Genomic DNA, 23,254 nt, shown 5'->3' on the forward strand with positions numbered 1-23,254 from the left:
CTTGCTCCTTGCCCTATGCCTTTTTACCCCCACCTGTTGTGGTTACTGCCAGCTCCATTCAATAAACCTCGGCAGGAATGTAGTCCTCCCTTTTTTGTGGTTAATCCTTCTCAAGATTGGTGACCTATGCATTAAACTGAAGGGACTGATGGTAAAAATGTAATATAGATTTTATTCAAAATTATGCACTGCTAATTGAAGAAACAGGCCATATTAGGACATAACAGAATCCAGCTGAACTACAGAAGTCCAAAAACCTCTTGCATGCAGTTTTCTGTTTTCCTTTTCCTTAATCTCTTTCAAAACACTTTCAGTCATTGAACATTCAGTCATCTTTTTCTGCTTGCTTCCTATTGACTCACCAGCAAGATATATCAACAGAGAACTTGTAGCTGAGGCATCAGTGAGAAGAGGGTGAAATGAAATTACTGGTTTCTTCATCCTTTGCTTCTGAGTCACAAACAATTGAGTACATCAAATTGATGTGGCTTGTTGGAGAACTGAATAGCAGGAGTTGGTCAAAATAGTGTAGTCAGCACTCTTCCAATTAAACACCAAGGATATCTCTGGTACATAGGTGCTGGGGTGCTGCCACACCCCCTGGTTTGAGGTGGTTTCCATCAAATACAGGGTTTACAGTTTTGTTCAATGTCTCTCAGCACCCGCACTGTTCCAGCACCCCTGCTTTGGTATATGGTTTCCATGGCCAGAAGAAGTTGAGAGCATTGGAAAGGCAATATGCTGGGCCTGGAGAAGACCAACAGTCCTTATATCATAGAATATTAGGGTTGGAAGGGACCTCAGGAGGTCATCTAGTCCAACCCCCTGCTCAAAACAGGACCAATCCCCAGACAGATTTTTACCCCAGTTCCCTAAATGGCCCCCTCAAGGACTGAACTCACAATCCTGGGTTTAGCATGCCAATGCTCAAACCACTGAGCTATCCCTCCCCCCTATTTTAAATTGAGAATCTTTCCATCGACTCTAATGGGCATTGGATCAAGCTTTAACTTGCTAGACCATCATACATCATCAGGGTTGGAAGGGACCTCAGGAAATCATCTAGTCCAACCCCCTGCTTAAGTCTCTCAACAGTGTTCCTTCCATCTGTCTAGGGAGTAGTGTTCAGGGGTTCCAACAAAAGCCACACCTTATTCACCACAGGCTGAAGGATGGTAGCCACGATGCAGGCCTCAACAAAGGGAAGAAAAAAAGTGTAGGCATAATGGAGTTTTATCAGGGCTTCAGTGAAGTGGGGAGAATGCCCAGTGATTAAAAGTGAAGCCAGAAGAGTCACCTCAGTAGTGATCTTCAAATGCTGTGCTGGTTTCAATAGAAATAGTTCCGTTTTTTGTCCAGAGTGCTGACCTCTTACATTATGGCAGATTCAATAGCCTCCATCATGTACAATATCACTTTAATGTTTTTAAATATCATATAAGTCAATAGTTGGTGATACTTAACTGAAGTACATGCCTAATTCTTCTCAGAAAAATGCCTAACTTCTCAGAAAAATTATTCTTTACTTGAAGAGTGAGTGTATTTGTCAAGGGGCGGTTAGACTGCATTCTTCATACGTAGGAAAGTGAGTGAATCCCTGCTTTAAGTGCAAAACGCATCTCAGCCCTAATTGTGAAACAGCAACTAGAGATTCTATAACATTTGAGACATACCAGGGTACAGACCAGACTAAAGAGGAGCTGTGTCACCCCTACCCTGCAACCTGGGCTGTCCTTTACAATGCGTTGCTGCTCACAAACAGTCTTCAACACATAAGTCACTCCCATCTATGTTTCTGTGTGTGCTGCAGCTAGCCAGCAACACCTGGGCTTTTACCAGCTATAAAAATTACCACAGGGTGACCCCCAATACACTACCAGTCCCAATCCCTCAGAAATGTATGTCTAGTACTGCCCAGCCCTCTCCTGGACAGTATGACTATATTAAGTCCATTATTCTTTTAAGGGAATAATATGCACACAACTTGTTACCCCAAATGGAGTTAACCAGGCACTTCAACTTAAAAACACTGGATTAGGTAAAACAAAAAATACATTTATTAACTACAAAGAGAGAGATTTAAAGTGAGTACAAGTAATGAGGCATAAAAGTCATAAAGGGTTGCAAGAAAAATAAAGATAAAACACTTACTGATGCTTAACTTAACCAACTCTATTAGATTCAAAGCAAAGTTTTCTCACCACATTCTGTCAGCAGTCTTACTGACCAAACTCTTCAGGTCAGGACCCCTCCTCCAGAGTCCAATGACTGCTTTCTTTGTCTCTTCAGGTGCAGTAAAAGCAATAGGCAGGGAAAGAGGTGGGGGAATCTTTTGGGGAGTTTGTCCCTCCATTTTATAGTTTCAGTGCCTGTGTTGAAAAACATTTCCAGCCAAAGAAGGATATTCGCTGCTGGGTTTTTTCCACCTGTTTGAACTTCCTTTATTTCCCTTCCTGATTGATGATTCTCTTTACTGCTTAAATGCAAATTAAGCAGAGCACACATTCCTTTGTTTAGGACAGTCCTGATTTCTGCCTGAACAGGACTGGGTTGAAACATGTTAATAACATCATATAGGGGAATCTTATAACTTCACATACAATGTTGCCATACATGTTTTACCAGGACAATATTGACCGGCAAATTATGAGTTTTCAAATGATGACTTACAAGGCATACTTTGTAGAAAGATTATTACAATAGTGTGTAGGGTGTGAACACGGGTGTATTCTGTCACAACACTATACTACAAGACTGTGGGTGTGGGTGTGTGTAAACATTTGGGGCCAAAATGTTCAAACTTGGGTGCAAAAATTAGGCCTCTAAATCAATTTTTAGTCATAGGGACAAATGTCCTGATTTTCAGAGATGGTGATGATCACCCACAGCTCCCAACAAGTTCGAACTGAAAGAAATGGGAGCTGCAGGGGTCAGCAACTTTGAAAACCGGACTACTTATTGAAGGCCCTGATCCAGTGAAGCACATACTTAACTTTAAGCATGTGAGTAGTTTCAGTGAAGTCACCCAAGTTTGAAAATGTTAGCCTACATATGTTTGTGAGAAGGCAGTTTTGTTTTAATATACTTTTCTGTTGCATTAATAGATGCAAATAGTATCTCATAAATGAATATAACTACTAGAGAGTACACTAAGAATGGGATTTTCAAAGCAACCAAGTTAAGTCCCATTGAATTTCACTGGGGTCTGGACAACGAACTCCCCAGTCTCCTCTTGAAATCCTGGTCTCAAGCACCATAAGCAGTCTGCTACAAGACGAGTTTCAGATAAAATGAAACCAGCGATGGAATCAATAACTTCTGAAGTAGCGGAATGTAAGCACTGTAATACTTCTAGTTATTATGATGCACTAAATTAATGAATATAGAATTACTTTTAGCTTTAAAATATTTTTATGTACAGTATATTGGGCCAAGTCCTCAACCCATTGAAATCAATGGCAAAATTTCCACTGACTTAAATGGGAGCTTGTTTTGGTTGTATATGAACACATTAAATTGGATATTTAACATCCATGCCATCTGAGACTCTGGGAGAAAAAATAAGATCATTAACAGTTATGATTTGTTTTAAACCAAAGAACACCTTCCTCGGGGGTGGGGGTGCGGGAGTGTACGTACAGTTTAAGAATGAAGGACTCTTAGGTTTAGTAGTAAGAACTGATGGGTGAGAATCACATTCTCAGAGAGCAGGGGGGGAAATGAACTAACTATAATTTCTGTGTCCTTAATCTAAAGAAAATTCATGAGTTGCTTATTTGGGATATAAAATTAATCCTGCATACTTAAAAGGATCTTAATAACTCACTTGTGGTTTCTCACTTGAATTATGAGGTCTGTGCCTTATGGAATAAATTCATACTCACAGATGCTTTTTATGTATTCTCTGGTTTTGTTTTTATTATGAAAATAAATCTTTGATTTTTCCAGTGCTCAGGTCTTGTCTTTTATAGATTTTTCTAAGTACTTACACTATTACTGTATTAAGATGAGTCCATCAGTCCATTGTGAAACCTGAAGTGTTTCCTTTTATTTGCTGCTGACGTCCTATTCTGCACAATATTAGTAATCTCTTTCTATGCCAAAGCCAAACAGTGACAGTTGCAATAATGAATATTTTCTGCAGGCATTGGTATGAAAATAGCACAGCGCTGCAAGCCAGCGTCACCAGAAACAATTATTTCACGTTTGCACTTTGAATTAATTTCAGGCTTGATTTTAGGTTATATATTATTGAAATAGCTCTTAAAGGGTTGTCATAATACATTGTTAATAGATGCTGATTCGGTCTTCAAGCAGTTGTCAATTAAAATGACTGATTGCTGGTGTTTAAAATCCTTTATACGTTTAATGCAGCTCCCTGTATTGAGGGCACCAATTTGCATGCAGAGAGCAGAAACTTAATATAGTCAAAGATCTGAATATTGGTTAACTTGGAAGAATGGTGGGAAGGGGATTTTAGTTTCCTCTTTTTAAACTGACTTGACAGATTTTAGTATGTTTCTACCTTAATCCTTTACAGACAATTCTAAAGTCTACATGAGTAAAGTTGTCCTTATAGCTTTAGACTTTGCATGACTTTTGACTGTGAACTAAAGTGTACTTTGAATAGTTTTCCCTTTTATTGGTTTTCACGTTATTAATAAAACTGTATAAATGGAATGTATGTGGTTATAAGAGGGCAACTTATTGAAAGGTGTATAAATAAGATATATGGAGTGCACATTAGTGTTTGCTATCTGTCACATAACAGGCTGGTGGCATTTGGCTTATTTAGTTAAATGTGTGTATAGGTTCTTGCTTTGAAGAATATATATTAAAAAGAACTCAAATAGAATAAGAATTGACAGTATTTCCTTTTTCACTTCAAGCTAATTACATGGTGAAATGAAAATAAAAAAACATATAGGAGGTCAGATATTCACACAGAGTTAAAACTAGATATTTCACTAGGAGGGTGGTGAAGCACTGGAATGGGTTACCTGGGGAGGTGGTGGAATCTCCATCCTTAGAGGTTTTTAAGGCCTGGCTTGACAAAGCCCTGGCTGGGATGATTTAGTAAGGGTTAGTCCTGCTTTGAACAGGGGGTTGGACTAGATGACCTCCTGAGGTCTCTTCCAACCCTAATCTTCTATGATTCTATGATTTATGCTTTTTATCATCCATTCCCTGAAGCATTTCCCATGCACGGAATATGCCTTAAGAAATGTTGTTCTATGTAAGTTTTGTTTTTTCTCCTACTATATCAGGGGTAGGCAACCTTTGGCACACGTGCCAAAGGCGGCACGTGAGCTGATTTTCAGTGGTACTCACACTGCCCGGGTCCTGGCCACTGGTCCGGGGGGCTCTGCATTTTAATTTAATTTTAAATGAAGCTTCTTAAACATTTTAAAAACCTTATGTACTTTACATACAACAATAGTTTAGTTATATATTATAGACTTATAGAAAGAGACCTTCTATAAACGTTAAAATGTATTACTGGCATGCAAAACCTTAAATTAGAGTGAATAAATGAAGACTTGGCACACCACTTCTGAAAGGTTAACGACCCCTGTACTATATGTTGTATCTGACTTTTAAACCAATAAAAAGCATTGCCTAGTACTACTGTTTCACAGTTTTGGAAGGAAGAAACTAAAGTTTTAAAGTAGTGGGAAGCATTGATGAGAATAGTTTTTAATTAGAATAATTTTGCTGCAGTAGTATTCAGTAGAAGGAAAGACAACATCAACACTTGAAGGATGAACAGGCTGGTAAATATTCATCACCTATATCTCCCATAGATACCACCAAAATACAGCATATTATATAAGTTCTAAGCACTCCTAAGAGTCAGGATGTAATACCATTCTCAAAGGTTTCAGAGTAGCAGCCGTGTTAGTCTGTATCCGCAAAAAGAACAGGAGTACTTGTGGCACCTTAGAGACTAACAAATTTGTTAGTCTCTAAGGGGCCACAAGTACTCCTGTTCTTTTTACCATTCTCAAAAGAACTGCATCCTGTAACATGTCTTACCTAGCAAGGTCACCCACATGAGTATCATTATTCAGTGGTGAAATTAAAAAAAAAAATATGGCAGCTCTCATATCAGCCAAGTGTTAAGGCATGTAGCATAATACATTGTCCCGGTCTTGGTCTAAGCAGAACATTTTTTCCCTAGATGATATTGGGTTTGGGCATCAACTTAATGTGCTTAAGGAGAAGTAAAATCCTGTGTCGTAGGATATGACACCAGCTACCTTGCTTAGTACTAATATTTTTAAGCAAGTTACCAAGGCTATTTCAAAAGAAAACTATGTATTTTAGACACCCATGCATTTCCCAAGAAAAATATGAACACGGTCTTTTTTGGATCTGTCCATAAAATTGTGCTCTTCTAGGTGCTCTTTTCCAATCCCAGAAAAGCAGTACCATAATATGTCACAGATGTTTAGAGTATCCACTTTACAAACCCAAGAAGTTTTTATATTGATTTTCTGGAAATATTAACGAGAGAGCATGTATAGAGGAAATATATATATACACCCCATACATTGAGATCTCTGAGGCCAGTAGCACCTGTTTTACCCATGCAATAAGTGGCACCAAAAAAAGGTTATGAATGGAGAGAATTGTGACATGAGAAGTTGCATGCTTCATTTTCTGCTCCTTTTCTTCACTCTCATCCTTTTTCTTTTGAACAGCTCATTTCTGAGTTTTCCCATTTAATATAAGAGGGAAGTCATCCCTCCACTTCTCTCCCTGCTTGTTATCCTTTGGAATTGATGTGCACATTGCAGTGTCCTTGGTTAAAATATGAGTCTGCAGGACGGGGGAATGAGCAGACACACACATATTTTTCCAAAAAATATCATAGTTACATTCACAGCTATAATATTAAGGTTTTAAATATTTTAAACACTTTAGAGTCAGAAAATGCAAAATGTAAGGGCCTAATCCTTACAACTGTGAAAACGGAGTATTGCTTACTGCCGGCCATAGTCCGATTGATGTCAGTGTAACTACGCTCACTTAAAGAGAAAACAAAAAGCCTCCACTGTATAGTAAGGCTTCGCAGGATCTGTCTAAATTTATATTAATCTTAACATGTCACAGTGCACACATAAGACCCAATTTTGCTTCCTGATATATTTGTTCAGCTTCCATTTAAGTTAATTAGAGCTGTGATTGCATTACTGAGCACAAAATTGCACCCATTGTATATTAAAGTTCACAAGTAACAGGATAATTAGTCCAACAAAATGTGCCATATAAGCAATGTAAGTGAGATGAGGTGGCAACTAGAACCTTAACATTTGCATTTCTTGATATTTCAGCTTTTAAAAATGTAACCTTACTGTTACATGAATTGAGGATTGTTTAGTTAATTTCTCTTATGTAAGAAGGAAAGGAATGGGATTGAGAGCCTGATCTCAAGACTTTCGAAATGAATGGGAGTCTTTCTGTTGACTTCATTGACATTCATGTATATGTGTACTTCAATAGTTGCATGAGCAGCATTAAAATAGCAACTACTTCTACAGTATGTAGGTCAATATGTAGTGATAAACATAGTGAAATATATATTTACCCTGTTCCATAATTCCATAAATAGAGTAACATAGTAAAAACTTGCAAAACACTTTTCTTTAAAAAAAAAGTACAATCCGTTTTGATTTTTTTAACTTGATCTGAAAAACTTCAACTTTTATAGTTGAGCCATTTTTTTCAGTTAACTTGAATGTGTGTAAAAACCTCCAAAACAAAGCTAGCACACACCACCACCACCACAACAAACATTTACAGCAGAAAAGAAGGTAACTTTCATCACCCTTTAATAGCACAAAAATGGGCAAATAGATTTTAGTCAAACATTCCAAAAATATTCATCTTTACATTTGAAAACAGAAACTATAATGGAGGTCTCAATGTAACCCTATAAAAGCATCCTGTATCCATATAAAAGCAGAGATACTATGCTATGAGTAAGACTACTTTAGATTTATTTCTAGCCTGACTGAAACCAGAGCCTGCTTCTGAAATTTTTACCGCCTACTGACTAGACCTAAGACGTTCAAATAACCTTTGAATACCCAGTTGGAATGCGATATATGTAACCAAAACTTTGCACCTTTCGGACCTTACTCATAATTAAACTAAAGGTATGCAAAAGAGCCAAACAGCTTGTGTCATTGTTTACAAATATGGGAACGGCTCCTGAAATGGAACTACATGTAATATGCACTATGATATAATATACTGATGTGAGATTTCTAAAAATAGCTACAGCACTCGACCCAAGGTTTAAGAATCTGAAGTGCTGTCCAAAATCTGAGAAGGACGAGGTATGGAGCATGCTTTCAGAAGTCTTAAAAGAGCAACACTCTGATGCGGAAACTACAGAACCCGAACCACCAAAAAAGAAAATCAACTTTCTGCGGGTGGCATCTGTCTCAGATGATGAAAATCAACATGCGTCAGTCTGTACTGCTTTGGATCGTTATCAAGCAGAACCCAGCAGCAGCATGGATGCATGTCCTCTGGAATGGTGGTTGAATCATGAAGGGACATATGAATCTTTAGTGCATCTGGCACGTAAATATTTTGCAATGCCAGTTACAACAGTGCCATGTGAATGCCTGTTCTCACTTTCAGGTGACATTGTAAACAAGAAGCAGGCAGCATTATCTCTTGCAAATTGTAACCAACCTTGTTTGTCTGAGTGATTGGCTGACCAATAAGTAGGACTGACTGGACTTGTAGGCTCTAAAGTTTTACATTGTTTTATTTTTAATGCAGTTTTTTTGTACATAATTCTACATTTGTAAGTTCAACTTTCACAATAAAGAGATTGCACTACAGGACTTGTATTAGGTGAATTGAAAAATACATTTTTTTTGTTTTTTACAGTGCAAATATTTGTAATAAAAAATAAATATAAAGTGAGCACTGTACACTTTGTGTTCTGGGTTGTAATTGAAATTAATATATTTGAAAATGTAGTAAACATCCAAAATTATTTAAAATAAATGGTATTCTATTGTTGTTTAACAGCGCGATTAATTTTTGGTACTTAGCATTTTAAAATCTTACTTCTAATATGAAGTAAAATTTGAAAACATTAAGCCATGTTAACACAATGAATTAAAGAAGTAGAAGAAGATAAGAAGAAAGGAGAAAGCTTTAAGACAAGAGGAGGCTATTTACTCTCTCCACTCCATGTGCCTTCTCTGGGACTACGAGAGTGACTGCTCTCATTATACTGTATGATTATATCTCCTGCCTCTAAAGGCAAATTTTTGTTTCAACTCTAGTGTTGTTAAATTTGATTGTCTCCCTGCATGGACAGGTGACTTACACTTTAATCAAGTTGAAACTATAAGAATATAAATCCAAAAAGGAGAAAGGAGAGAAGATTAATAAATTCATAGAGATTACAGATGAAAATGACCGTCAAGTCCACTACATTGCTAATGCACGAGTGTCCCATACAATACATCTTTGTTCAGTCTAGTTTTAAAAATCCCAAATCCTGCATTTGTAAAGGAATGGTGTCAATGGTATAATATGCCTTTTCAGTTTAAGAAATTTGTATGTCGTAAGTGTTTATATTATAAAGGGGCACAGTATGTGTGGTGTTTCAATATAGCACTGTATTTTGCAAATGTATTCTAGTAATAAGAAAAAGGTCAGATTCAGTTGATTATCAGTAGTCAAAGTTTTGCCGAAATATTACGCGTCTCTTTGTAGCTGCAATATTAACATGCCCAGTGAAAAAGGTCAGTACTTTCATTTTGTTTCCATCTCCTCCTTATTTTGACTGCAGACCTTACCACAGGGACACCAGCAATATCAACACCAACAGTGGAAATTCGGAAAAGCAGTGTTCTGACAACTGAGATCACCTCTAAAGTGGAAAAAATCCCCACCACAGCCACTAGCAGCAACACATGCCCTTCCGTGGAGACTGAGGAAGAAAAGGCAAAAAGGCTGCTTTACTGTTCACTATGCAAGGTTGCTGTCAACTCCACCTCACAGCTGGAGGCGCACAACAGTGGTGAGATGTAGCAATTTCTTTTCTGTCTCAAGAGCTCTGCAATTATCTTCCTCTGAATAGATTAGATCTCTTGCAGCAGGGGACAAAGAGGTGGCAGAAAACTGGCAATTACATGGAATTCATTAACTATTAAAGAATAAAAATGACAAGCAAAGAGTCTTTCGTAAGGGGAAAAAAGGAAGTCTAGTGTCTGCAAGTTACCAGTTTTCTGAAATTTCACTTTTCGTTGCTTCCAAACATTATGGTGCTAAGTAACAGCTTAGACTCTGTTACTCTGACTGCCAGAAGCTGGAACTGGATGACAGGGCATGGATCACTTGATAATTGCCCTGTTCTGTTCATTCCCTCTGAAGCATCTAGCACTTGCCACTGTCAGAAGACAGGATACTGGGTTAGCTGGACCATTGGTCTGATCCAGTATGGCTGTTCTTACCTTTGGTGCTCAGAATTTGCATACTTTCATTTATGTCAAATAGCAAAGAGAATAGTTTGGTATAAAATATAACCAGTTATTCTGAAATAGAGGACATCAGCCAGTCAAAATACAAAGCTCAGAGATCAAATTTCTTGCTGAACAATAATTTTTGGTAACCATACAGAATAAAAAAAATAATCCCTGCACTAATTGGCTGATGATGGCTACTGCTTGGCAACTAGTGACTGTTTTTCCCCTAGATGTAACACTTTCTTGCCACTGGTGTTAGTAGTGTGGGAGAGCCCTGGTGTAGACAGGCCATCATCTGTAGCATGTTAAACACCATTTCGATTCGACTTGTTGTGAGCAGGGTTAAGGATTCTGGTGTCACCAGCCAGCATCTTGTCTATAATAGAACTCCCAACATTGCTAGCATCAGTTTTGAAAACATTCCCTAATGTAGACAAGGCTGGAAAAATAAGACCTTAGGAGATAGCCAAGAATAGAAAGAATAGACTTGAAGAAGAGAGAGAAAGCTAAACTTAAAACCTGAAATATAACATAGTGATAGAGATTACTCAGTGTTGACCTATGAGATTATCTAACGTCTTATGAGTGATCTTAAGCTTGCTATAAGTAGAATGACACTGTAGGGGTATAGTATTGACAGGTGTGTATTTCATTCTAGTTTGGAAGACACAGGTGGGCAAGTAGGTAAACATAACTAATGGGGTTATTAGGCTAAAGGCCTTATTGTATTAGCGTGAGAAATCCAAAAGAGATAACCTTGGCATGGTGCAATGTTCATTTAAACTGAAAAGAACATGCTAATTTATTGTTTCTGATGGTGAAAAGAAGTTTGAGTAGTTTTAAATATTATGGGCCAGATCTTTAACTACTTTAATTTGGTATGGCTCCATTGAAGTCAATGTAGTCATATCAATTCAACATCAGATCAAGATCCAGCCTTGTGTGTTTATCGCAATAGAAAGTCAAAAAATCTTCAAAATTTAGGTTACTAGTCTGCTAAAGTATATGTGTGTGTGTATTAATTTTGAATAAAGATTGTAACACCATTATTCGCATTGAATAGTGGCTTAAACCATGAGTGGCCGCATTAAAATCAATTATGTAAGGTATTATTTAACATGAGTAAAGATATAACAATCATACCCTTTATTATTGATTTTTGTCTATTTTTTTTGTTAGTAACAAATGTGAGCAATGTCCATATTTCTCCTATGTTTTGGTTTCTGTCGCAGGCCCTTAAGATCCTTAGATTTCTGCCTGGAGCTTGTGCTCTGTCTGAGTTATTTATTTTTTTGGAAGCTCCAGGATTTGGGAACTGATTATTTAATTGCAGATTCAAGTTTCTGGTACTTAAAAAGTACTGTTTATCATCCTCATCACAGAAGCTTACAAATCACTTGCAACAACATTTTTAATAGCTAAATCTCTCTTCCTTTTCAACTACAGTTTATGTCTTATTAGCAGCAGGCGTTAATGAAAGAAGTCACACCTATTTAACTTCACCTCAGGACATCCTGAGCATGCCATTACTTATTGGTGGTGGCTGCTTGTTCCTGTTCTGTTGCCTAGATAGGTGCATTTAATAATTAAATTCCAGGTTAATTATATATTAAATGTGAAATATTGTTACTCTATTATCCTACTGATATAGGCAATGTGGACATGTTTCAAAGATAACACATTGGACAAAACTGAGATTTTATAGATAGATAGATAGATAGATAGATAGATAATATGTATTTAAAAGTTGAAATAATAAAATGCAATCAACTTGCCCAAAATATCTCTTTCCTATTTGGAATCTCTCCAGGGACTAAGCACAAAACTATGTTGGAAGCTCGGAATGGAAGTGGAACTATTAAAGCCTTTCCCCGGGCAGGCGTCAAAGGCAAGGGACCTGTTAATAAAGGAAACACAGGCCTACAAAACAAAACATTTCACTGTGAAATTTGCGATGTGCACGTAAACTCTGAGACACAACTTAAACAGGTACTTAAACAGCTTGGACAACACTGAATCCTTGACTCTGCCTTGTTTTCATAAGGGTGGAGTACCTGTGCATTTAGCATGTGTCAGTGTGATGAGAATTCACATCTAAATGGAGCTTGCTGCTTTTGCCCTTTGCACTTGGGCTTGTGTTCTGTGTGTTTGTTTTCAGTATGATTTTCCATCAGATAAAGTACAATTCCTCAAAACCTGCTGATTATATATATTTTTAAACGGTTATAGAATCTTTCTCTAAACGACAATGTTACAAGTGTCCTTAGACTACCATTATTGTCATGGCTTAATAAACCCTATCATTTTGTGTGCTGTGTGATATTTATATTCACGAGGATGTAGGTGTGTGTGTGGAGAGAGTCTTTTTATAGAACGTTGAAAAACCTCCTTAGCAGTGTGGGTTGTTTTTATCAGTGTTCCTCTGCAGCCAATAAGCCTCACCTCTAAATTGCAACTACACTAAGTTAGAGTCAATCATTCTCTCTCAGATGAACAAAGCCATTGTTCTGGAAAACACTTAGTTACTTTATGTGCCTTTTGGAATTGAAAACTTGTTAAGAAAAGTATGGAGATAAATACTCTGATGGACTACATTTGTACCTGTCTTACACTTTCAGGGGGGAAAAAAGGTTCCTTTCCTTGTTTATCTTACTTGCTATAACTCTTTTCAGAAAAAAAATATATATAGAAAAAAACAATTCTTAGCATCTAATGCACCATAAAATCTGTACAGGAAATTACAGTATATTCTAATAGTTTTTATGTATAGGCTCTGCATTGATATGGTTTTATTTTTAATTTACTGCCACTCAGCATTCTGTGTGGCAGTCTTTCAGGTGAAATATTGAAAGCTCCTGTCTGTCCTACATGGACATTAAAAGTCTCATGGCACTTTGTTTTTCAGTAGGGGATGCTCCTGGGTTCTCCCATCTCTGCTGCAGGGGCGGCTCTATGTATTTTGCCGTCCCAAGCACAGCAATGAGGCGGCTGTCGGCGGCATGCCTGCGGGAGGTCCAATGGTCCCGCGGCCGCCGAATTGCCGCTGAAGCCGCGGGACCGGCGGACCTCCCGCAGGCATGCCGCCGAAGGAAGCCTGACTGTCGCCCTCACGGCGACCGGCAGGCCGCCCCCCGCGGCTTGCCGCCCCAGGCACGCGCTTGGTGCCTGGAGCCGCCCCTGCTCTGCTGTGCAGCAGTTGGCTGCATTTCACAGATGCTTTAAGGTGCGATTTTTCAAAAAGGCCTAACTTTGCTCCCATGAAGTCAGCAGTGCTAAAACTCCCATTTGACTTCACTCAGAGCAGAGTAAGACCATGGCTGAGAATTTTGGAAAATGTCACCCAAATACATGAAGCACTAAAAGCTCCTTCAAGTTGAAATACATCTAAATGGTTATTAATTATTGCTTTATTTTATTTTAATTAGTCAAATTAATACTATTGTGGAGAGCAATAGTCTTCAGGACTGGAGTATGCCTGTTGAAAGGCAGGAGTTGAAGTGAACTATTAATAATGTGATACTGATTGAAAGAAGGTAATTTTTGTAATATCCCTTTTTTAACAGCACATAAGTAGTAGAAGGCACAAAGATCGAGCTGCTGGGAAACCCCCTAAACCTAAATATAGTCCTTACAACAAACTCCAAAAGGGAGCACATCCGCTTGGGGTAAGCAAATGATTTTCTCTTCCATGATGTCCTACCGAGAAGGATTTTCAGAAAACATCACTGGGAAAAATGTGCAAAAGTTGAATGACAGAGTGGGTTCCAGAGTGTGTGCATGCTGCGGGATATAGCACAGAATCTAGGTTTGATCACATTCCTAAATCTGTTGCTTACATCTCTTGGGGCAGCTCAAATGCATCCTAGAAGTGAGGAATGTCAGTTCTCAGTAATTGATGGAAGTGGGAAGTAGGAAGTGATAGCTTACTGTACAACTGAAGACAATTGGAGTCTTTCTATTAACTTCAATGGACATTGGACTAAGCCCCATAAGCACCCTTTTTGGAGTGGTACTGTAGATGATCTCAGATCAGGGTTCCATTATAAAGGTCATTAGAAAGAAAGACGATCCAAAGGGGTAGAAAGATAGTTCCCCAGAATGATAAGGGCTGTAAAGATCCTACCTGCACCTTCCACAGTGAATGCCCAAGAGGTTAATGCTCAGATTGCTGGACAGGATCCACCATAAAACACACAACATTTTTATTTTATTTTATTTTATTCTAATTTTGTATTTATTAAAATTACCTAGATAAAATTAAACATAGTCAAAAATCTATATTTTTATCTTGTGCAATTTCAAACCAGGGCTGGTCACATTCCCCTCCCATGGGAGAAACTATTTCAGGCCCAGATCTTGTTAACTTCAAACACTTGGGCCAAAGGAAAAATAATGTATATTTGCATTTAATAAAACCCTCCTAGTGTCTTGCATTAGTAATAAATACTCTAGCTCCCTGGTGGGATAGTGGAGTGTAACATAGCATCCATCTATCAGATGATCTACCTGGGAATTCTTCATATAACATTGCTAATGCAATACAATTTTTCACTGAGATTCATTATTCTAGTATTTGATGGAGGCTCTTAACAAATCCCTGGTGCTGTACGTATCAGCCACTTGTTCGCGAGCTGCAGTGTACAAGGATCAGGGCTCTGTTGTGCTAGGTGCTCTACAGATGAGTAACAAAGAACACAATCCCATCCCAAGAGCTCACAATCTACATGACAGACAGGAGTCAATAGCTGGATGTAAGAGGCAAATGAACTGTGGTGGGAGGATGAGGTAGTAGTAAACAAGCACAAGTTAGCAGAGAAGCAGAAGTGCTATAACTTACTCGGGATAAGGTTAAAATAGGGGTTTTTTTGAGGGGTGGTGGGCTGTTTTTGTTTTGTTTTCCTTCTGCAAAATAACATGGACAATGCTGTTATTTGGAATTCAAACAGAATAGACAAAAAGCCAAAAATACACTGATCTTCCTTTGATTATAAATGTTTTTGGTAAGTTCTAAAGCTGATTAACTTTCTTTTCTCAACATTTTAGTTTTTCGAGTCATTTAGTTGCTCTGCCTCAGTTTACGCACCTGTAAAATGGGACCAATAATACTTAGCTATTTCACAGGGATGCCCTGTATGTTAATTAGTATTTGTAGAGCACTTTGAAAATGTATAGTGCTATATACTGTATGCACTAAGCATTACTGTTATTTAATCTCTCTTGGAAATAGAACCATGAGCATTTCAACAAATGAATTGAAAGCCTATATAGTTTCAATAGAATACTAGCTCTTAAACTTTTCAAAGAATCAGAGCACCATGCTGCACCTTCTACATCAACAGTATCCTAAGGGGATTTTTTCCTCTTTTCCCAGTGGCAGAAATACACCAGAGTCACTAACAGCTTTGCTACATTCATAGGATCATAGAATTTAGAGATGGGGAAAGACTTATTACAGTTCTGTAACTCATCTTGTTCAACATTCTACCAATGTAGTATTGTTCCCTAATGTATATTTTTCTAATGCTTGCCCAGTGTAGTTTTAAATGTCTCATACAAAGGGGCTTCACCGCTTCCCTTGAGATACTATTACACAGTTTAATAGGTCTCACTGTTAGGCAGTTCCAGACTACATTGGGACTCACTCTGTCCCTCTCCAAACTGATGGGTCCTGCACATAAAAAGCTAACATGACAAAAATTCCAAGTTGTTGTGATTCATTTTCTCGCTTTTCAAATCCATTTTATTATATAATAAAAAAGCTCCCATATCAACATGATTTTTCTGATGAATTTATTCTAAATAAAGATTTTAAAAAAACCCTATATAAATATAAATAGAAAATGAGGAAAAATAAAATCATAGAAAGGGAAGTAGAGAGTTTGCACCAAGACCTGCTAAAGGGTGTGACATTGGGTGTTTCAATGACCAAGACGAAAACCTGGGGGTAGATTTTCATAGACACAAGGGGGGAGTTAAGTGTCCAACACCCCAAACATCTCAATGGGGTTAGGTGCCTAACTTCCCTTTGTGCCTTTGAAAATTTCCCCCAAAATTCTTCAGCAAACTTGAAGTCAGCAAGTTGGGCAGCAGATCCAAGACCTGTGAGCTGATAGCTGGTAGATAAAAACTGAACTTTTGGATGGTGGATAACGTTGATGGACTGCACAGGTGAAATTCACTGTTGATTTATGGGACAATCCTCCTGAGTCAAAGGGGCCAAGCTGGGACAGTGTGGTGTTATTTGAACACACACACACACACACACACACACACACACACACACACACACACACACACACACACACACACACACACACAGTCTATTGGCTGGGGTGAAATTGGCCCTATCCAATAAGTGAGAAATGTCCATATTTATTCCGTGATGTACAACTTACTGAGAGAGAGAGTTGCAGCCCAGGGACACAAGGCCTGATCCAAAGTCGACTGAAGTCAACAGGAGTCTTCCACTGGCTTTGGAGGTGGCCCATATTCTCATCTCAGGTTGTAGTCTCTCATATTGGGATAGTTTATGCACGTATCAAACATCAGTGCTAATACACTAAAATGAGATTTACCCCAAAGTGTATTTTTAATTATACTCAGATATAGATAAGCATTTTGTACACATTGTGTGTGTTTGAAAGATGTAAATGGAGAGTTGCATGGTGCTGATGCTTTAAAAGCTGGTTAAAGAAAAAGCTGCAGTGCTTAGCTACAATACTACATCAAGGCTCACTAAATAGTGATCGCATAAAGATGTACATCAAAAATGAATTTTCAAAACCAAGTTTTTAAGATACCTGCCACTTTTCATTGTCTCCATAACTGAGAACAGCATCTCACTGAGAAATGCTATTTTACTGATTCCTCCCAGCAGGAGATCCAGTCAGATGATGTAGAATAGGGAACAGGGAATGCATCTCCCATTTGAATGCATGACAAATCAGGAGACATTCATAGCTGTTGTTAGGTAAAATTTGTTTATATTTTTCAGGGACAGGTGCTAATAAACAGTGGTTCACTGATTATCTTTTTTTTTTTAATAGAATTTACCTAGCAACAATAAAGAAAGTACCTGCTTTGTAATGCATTCAAATGGGATGTGTTTTCACTAAGTTCTAGTCTGCAACATCAGACTGTCCAGATGGCTGCTTCCTCACTGATTGTCAGTTCTTTCTTATTCAATTTTTCCAGGACAACTGCAACTCCCCTTAAATTTTGTGCAAGTTGAGTTTGCTCAGCCCCTGTCAGGACTCACTAAAATGTTGATTTGAAATTACGTATCAAATTATAGGTTTCCACGTTAAGATGTGAAACCAAAACCAAAATAATATTGGATTTCAGTAGCCTCTACCAAAACAACATGGACGTACTCCTTCCTAATTGGAGTGTGTGATCTAGCAGCTCTTTTGTTACACAGATGCAGCTCACTTTTAGTGCCAGAAACTAATACCACTCCTCTCTGTCTATATTTTTCATATATAATCTAAGAAGAGTAACCTGTCACGTGGCTAATATGAACAAATTCTGCTTTCTCTGTTTGTTTTTTTCTTTTCCTCACAGGTAAAATTAGTATTTTCAAAGGAACCTCCAAAGCCAATGGCTCCACGAATCTTACCAAACCCACTAGCAGCTGCAGCAGCAGCTGCTGCTGTGGCTGTGAATTCCCCTTTCAGTCTTCGATCAGCCCCAGCAGCTACCCTATTCCAGACTACAGCACTTCCTCCAGCACTCCTACGACCAGCTCCTGGGCCTATACGGACCACCCATACTCCTGTGCTGTTTGCTCCTTACTGAACTCCAAACAGGAATCAATTGTACTGCAATAATTTTTCAAAACAAAAACAAACAAAAAGAAGCAAATCAAGAACATGGAACTATGCAGTGTTTATTTATAGTTTAAAGTATATATGAAGAGCCAGGACTTTTGATAGAGAATTGATCAAATTCTAAAAGAGGGAAGGGGCAGTATTTTCTCCAAATGAGAGCATTCCTCTTGAATATTGACCGTTTTAGAAGCGATCTCCAGCATTGACTCACAGTGATATACAGAACTTGCGAAGCCTTTTTGACTGTGCTTTTTGGCACATATTTCCCTGAAATGTCTTTCCTGCTTTATGAAACAACTTACAAATTTGTCTAAAGGGCATTAACTGGTTCCAATGTACATAAAATACTTTATTCTGTAGATTAAAAGAAGAAGAAGAAAAAAGAAACACTGTGAATAGTAGTACCCTTACTGATCCTCCTGCCAAATCAGCAGTTACTGGGTATTTTTCTGAACAAAAGTAGCTACAATAGATGTCTTGTACAACAATAGTATTGTGTCTCTATCTATGCCACTAGGTTTATAACTGAGTTGCAAAAGGTAAAATGAACAAATTATCTCACTTTGTTAAATAGGCAAAATGACAATGATAATGTGGTGTTCCTAGTTAGAAAACTTTCTTTTCCTCACCTAATAGAAAAAGTTAAAGTACAGAGACATACAGTAGATCTATGGTTAAGACAAAATAAGAGATAAAGAACATTTAGTGCAAAAAATCCATATGCTGTACACTAAATAGGCACATTTCTATCTAAATGAAAAATATGTGTACAGTGTATATATCCAAAAGAGCTAATACTTACAGGATGGAACTAACATGAAAGGCATAAAGGTGGACAGCAAAAATATTCTGTTTTTATGAGTCACAGAGAAGTATAACTTCATTAGTGGTAGAACAAAGTGATGTCAAGAGTGGGTTACTCATGGTCATACCTAGCAAATGAAAACCAACTGTGAAAAACTAGCCCCTTTGATGACAACAGGAGATTTGCCATTGACTTCAGAGGAGCCAGGATTTCACCCCAAGATTAGGACATATTCTTTTTATATCATACCAGTGGGACTGTCTGTATTAAGTAGAGGTCAAAACTTGTTTGTTATAGGTATGGTAATAGAAATGAATATGTTCTATGATTTTATTTCCTACTGATGTGATATAAAATATATATATATATACATATATAATCTAAGCAGCAACACACAATATACATATTATGAGATAATTGCACATCATGGGTTTGGAGCAAATACCACCTTTAGGATCCTAATGGACCCTACATTCTGTAGCTGATCTTTGCTTCTTTGCAAGGTTTTAAAGCCTTATATATTCACTATGAGGCTTAAAGGGGTTGATAGTGTCCCTATAAAATAGGATTCATCAGGGGTATATATAGATATATTGTATATATGTTAGAGTAAGAAAAATAACTTATAAACAGAAAAATCTACTATATAAAGTAATTATATAACCATTCAGTTTCATATGTGGATCATTAAATAGTAACAAAGAGCAGAGAAAAAATGTGGCATGTCTTGAATCTCTGAAACGTGCTACCTGCTTTTCCCCATAGGGATCTGAAAAATATCTATTAAGATTATGGAGTGGGCTGCTGAGTCTGATTCAGCCACTCTGATGTGTAGCTCAGTGAAAAGCCTACCGTACTTTTAAGACAAAGAAAAAAATTGAAACCATAATTTAAGTTCAGGTGTGTGTGTGTGTGTGGGGGGGTGGTGGTTTAAAAGATTTTATAACAATGCTTTTAATATAAAATAATGGCCATGTGGTCGCTACCTAAAAGTGCTTGGGGTTAACATTAGCAGTTTGGGAGATGTACAAGATGGGAATATGCAGCACCCTGGACTTTCAGGTTATTAGTGGGCCTTCCATACACATTTTTTAAAGCTTATCTGCATATAATTTTTTTTTTTACAAAAATAAATAAAAGAGAGAAAGAAAAGGTGTTCCATGGATGGCTGTGTCCGAAGAATTCCAAAGAGGTGTGTTTATTTCTCTGTAAGGATTAATTAAAATAAGCTCTGTATTAATCATGTCTATGATTTGGTCCAGTTTATCTGCAAAAGTTTGTGCCTTGAAATCAAGTTGGTTGATAGTAATCACCTTAATCAGATATAGGACACAAACTAGATACTGTGGTGATTTCAGGACTACTTAATTACATGAATTTCTTTGGCCCAAGATATTCATAAATAGGAGAGAAGAGTTAAGTTCCTAACGTCATATTCAGGCACCTAAATAGGTGGGATGATTTTAAAAAGTGCTCGGCACCCAACAAGGGTACAAATGGGCCCATCTCTAAAGCGTTGGGCCTGACACTCAGAGTATTTGCAAGTCAGTCCTCTTGTTTGGGTGTATAAATATAGTTTTAGGAGCCTAACTTTGATCTCTTCTTTTTAAAATCTTGGCTTGGGTCTTTAGAATATTCAGCCTATGTTCTGTATGCAGTAGCTGTGATGTCATCAACATGTGTGCATATCCCTTATTGAAGAGGACAGTGGTTTTCAATCTATGCTCAATGACACCATTTGTCAGCAGAGTCTTTCCTACTGGTCCACAAATTGAAACATTTGAGAATCAAGAGGAGGACTGGAGTGTTGGGACGGAAGATGAAATAATATGTAGAATGGAAAAGTAGGAGAACCGCTAACCTATTTTATAGTCTTGTGCATGGCCTACTGGTGGGGGGCACATACTGTACATTCTGCCACGCTATCACAATGCCATTAAAATCAACAGACCCATCTTTGTGAACATGTTGTGGCCTGTGGCATGTATGGAGGCACAGTACTAAAGGGAAAATTAATAAAAGTTTTGCTAGAAATAAACAGTGTCATTCCAACTATTTCCACTTGCAACTTCACTTTCTGTTTCTTGGACCTTTTTTGTCACAGTGCTCTATGGAACAATTTTTGGTCACACAAGCCTCTTTTAAATTTCAGCTGTACACAACAATCTCAAACGTTTTTATGTCTCTTACTCACTACCTAATAAAGGATAAAGCCTGAATGTTAGAATGTATAGTGGATTTTCTGTGCCTTGCTGTCCCCCTACCTGTTGAGCAGCACCTGTTTGTCAGGAATAGATCAGCATCCATTGGGATCCAATCTCCTCTGCTAAACAGCTGTTTGCTTAATATTTTAAAAAATAAATGTGAAAACTACTAGCAGAGCAATCTGCTTGGTGAATGGTGAGTCCAATCCATGTGCATGACCACAGCATTTGGAATTGGAACTGTCATACTTAAGCAACATTATACACACTTGTGTCAATATGCCCATGGCAGCAAGAATAGTAAAAGAAAAAATGTCTTTTCTTATTTCATTTTAACTAAATATAAATAACACTACAGGACTAGACAGAAGCCTAAAGCCCATGGAAATGCGTCTCTTCACCCAAGATATGAATAAGTCATTGTACTGACAGAATGAAATCATGGTTGCTGGGGAAAGGGCTGTGTATGTATTCAGACAAGCTGATATGCTCAATGATGTTTTCTCAGATTCCATACTAAGTTTTAAAAAATGATTGTTCTGGTCTGACCAGAAGTCATGATGTTATATTTATGGGAGGGGTTTTGTTTTGTTTTTTTACAAACTATCTTTTCTGATAAACTCTATAATTTTCCAGGCATTTGTGCCTTCAGACATTTGGTCTGAAGATTCATCATTGTTCTGAAAAGAGGTTAGTTTCTTTCCTGAGAGCTAGTATAGACTTTAGGCTCTGCAAGGCCAGTAAGCAAATGGTGTATTTACAGAAACTTCACGTGAACTGGAAAAGATGAACAATGGCATGGATGTAGCAAGAAGTATTTATTTTTAAAGTATACATCTTAATTATTTCAAAACAGTTGATCTACATTCTATACCTAGAATAATTAAATCTGTCATTTTAGAAGGGGAAAACCACAAAACAGGCTGCACATTTGTAAAGACATACAGTCTTTTCAAATGCTGAAGGCACAGAGCCAATGCACAGAAGCCATGTGTGTAATTTTTATTGTCTCTCACTCATTCATATATTGACCTCCAGTATAAAAGGTCATTCTCTACCTTGATGGTTTTGCCTGTCCGTTGCACTTAAGTGACCAATGGGATTGCAGAACCTTGGCATGCCATTCCATAAGAGATGAAGCCACCTGTTAATATCTTATTCTTCCTCTGCCTTCTGTTCCCCAAACAGTAGACCTCTTTTTGAGTTTCCTTCGGAAATTTCTACCTCGAAAGAATTGGGGTAAAATTTTCAAAAGCACTTAAGTGACTTCGGAGCCTGTCTCATTTTCAAAAGTGACTTAGACACATAGGACCAGATTTTTAAAGGTATTGCCTTTCAATGAGACTTAAGCTCTTAAGTGTCTAAGTCACTTTTCAAACTGTGACTAAGTCACTTAGGTGCTTTTGAAAATGTTACCCCATGGTACCTACGTATTTGCACCTTGTGTCCCAGGCCATATTTGCTCATCAGCAAGTCCCATTACTTTGTTGACAGTGAATCATGGAAATCTCTGATTTAAGTTTTGGCCCACAGTTGAGGGGAACATTCCACCAATGATAAATTAATAGGTCTCCATTAAACTCGTTGCTATCTCAAACAGATCTTTAAGAATCTAACTGAGAAGAACAACTCTGCAAAGGAAGCACCAAACCTCCACTCTAAGAGGTTATTCCTGTACCGGACCTTGCTGTATTTAACCTTCTTCATTCCATAAACCAAGGAGAAAGATGGTTATCATGCATACAGAGCCAGAGGGTCAGCGGCCAGGGAAATGAAACAAGGCCTAGTAGGCTTTACAGTCCCAGACCCAAAACAAGAACAGTATGGGATGTCTAAAGCCTGTAAAGTTTCAGCATGAACGCCTGTTCCTTTTGAAGCCAGTGGCAAAACTTCCTTTGACTTCAATGGCGATAA

At 37.8% G+C, this 23,254-nt stretch overlaps 1 protein-coding gene across 1 annotated transcript in view; it reads left to right on the plus strand.

Annotated features, from left to right (window-relative positions):
* ZNF385D (zinc finger protein 385D) overlaps window positions 1-18,299 on the plus strand; it is a 623,326-nt gene extending 605,027 nt beyond the window's left edge. Inside the window, exons 6-9 of the mRNA XM_065399356.1 lie at window positions 9,827-10,057; window positions 12,313-12,491; window positions 14,066-14,167; window positions 18,066-18,299. Of these exons, the coding sequence (XP_065255428.1) occupies window positions 9,827-10,057; window positions 12,313-12,491; window positions 14,066-14,167; window positions 18,066-18,299 (746 nt within the window). The remainder of the gene's footprint in view (window positions 1-9,826; window positions 10,058-12,312; window positions 12,492-14,065; window positions 14,168-18,065) is intronic.
* The last annotated feature ends 4,955 nt before the right edge of the window (window positions 18,300-23,254 follow it).

The sequence above is a fragment of the Emys orbicularis genome, chromosome 2 (assembly GCF_028017835.1).
Source record: "Emys orbicularis isolate rEmyOrb1 chromosome 2, rEmyOrb1.hap1, whole genome shotgun sequence".
NCBI lineage: Eukaryota > Metazoa > Chordata > Testudines > Emydidae > Emys > Emys orbicularis.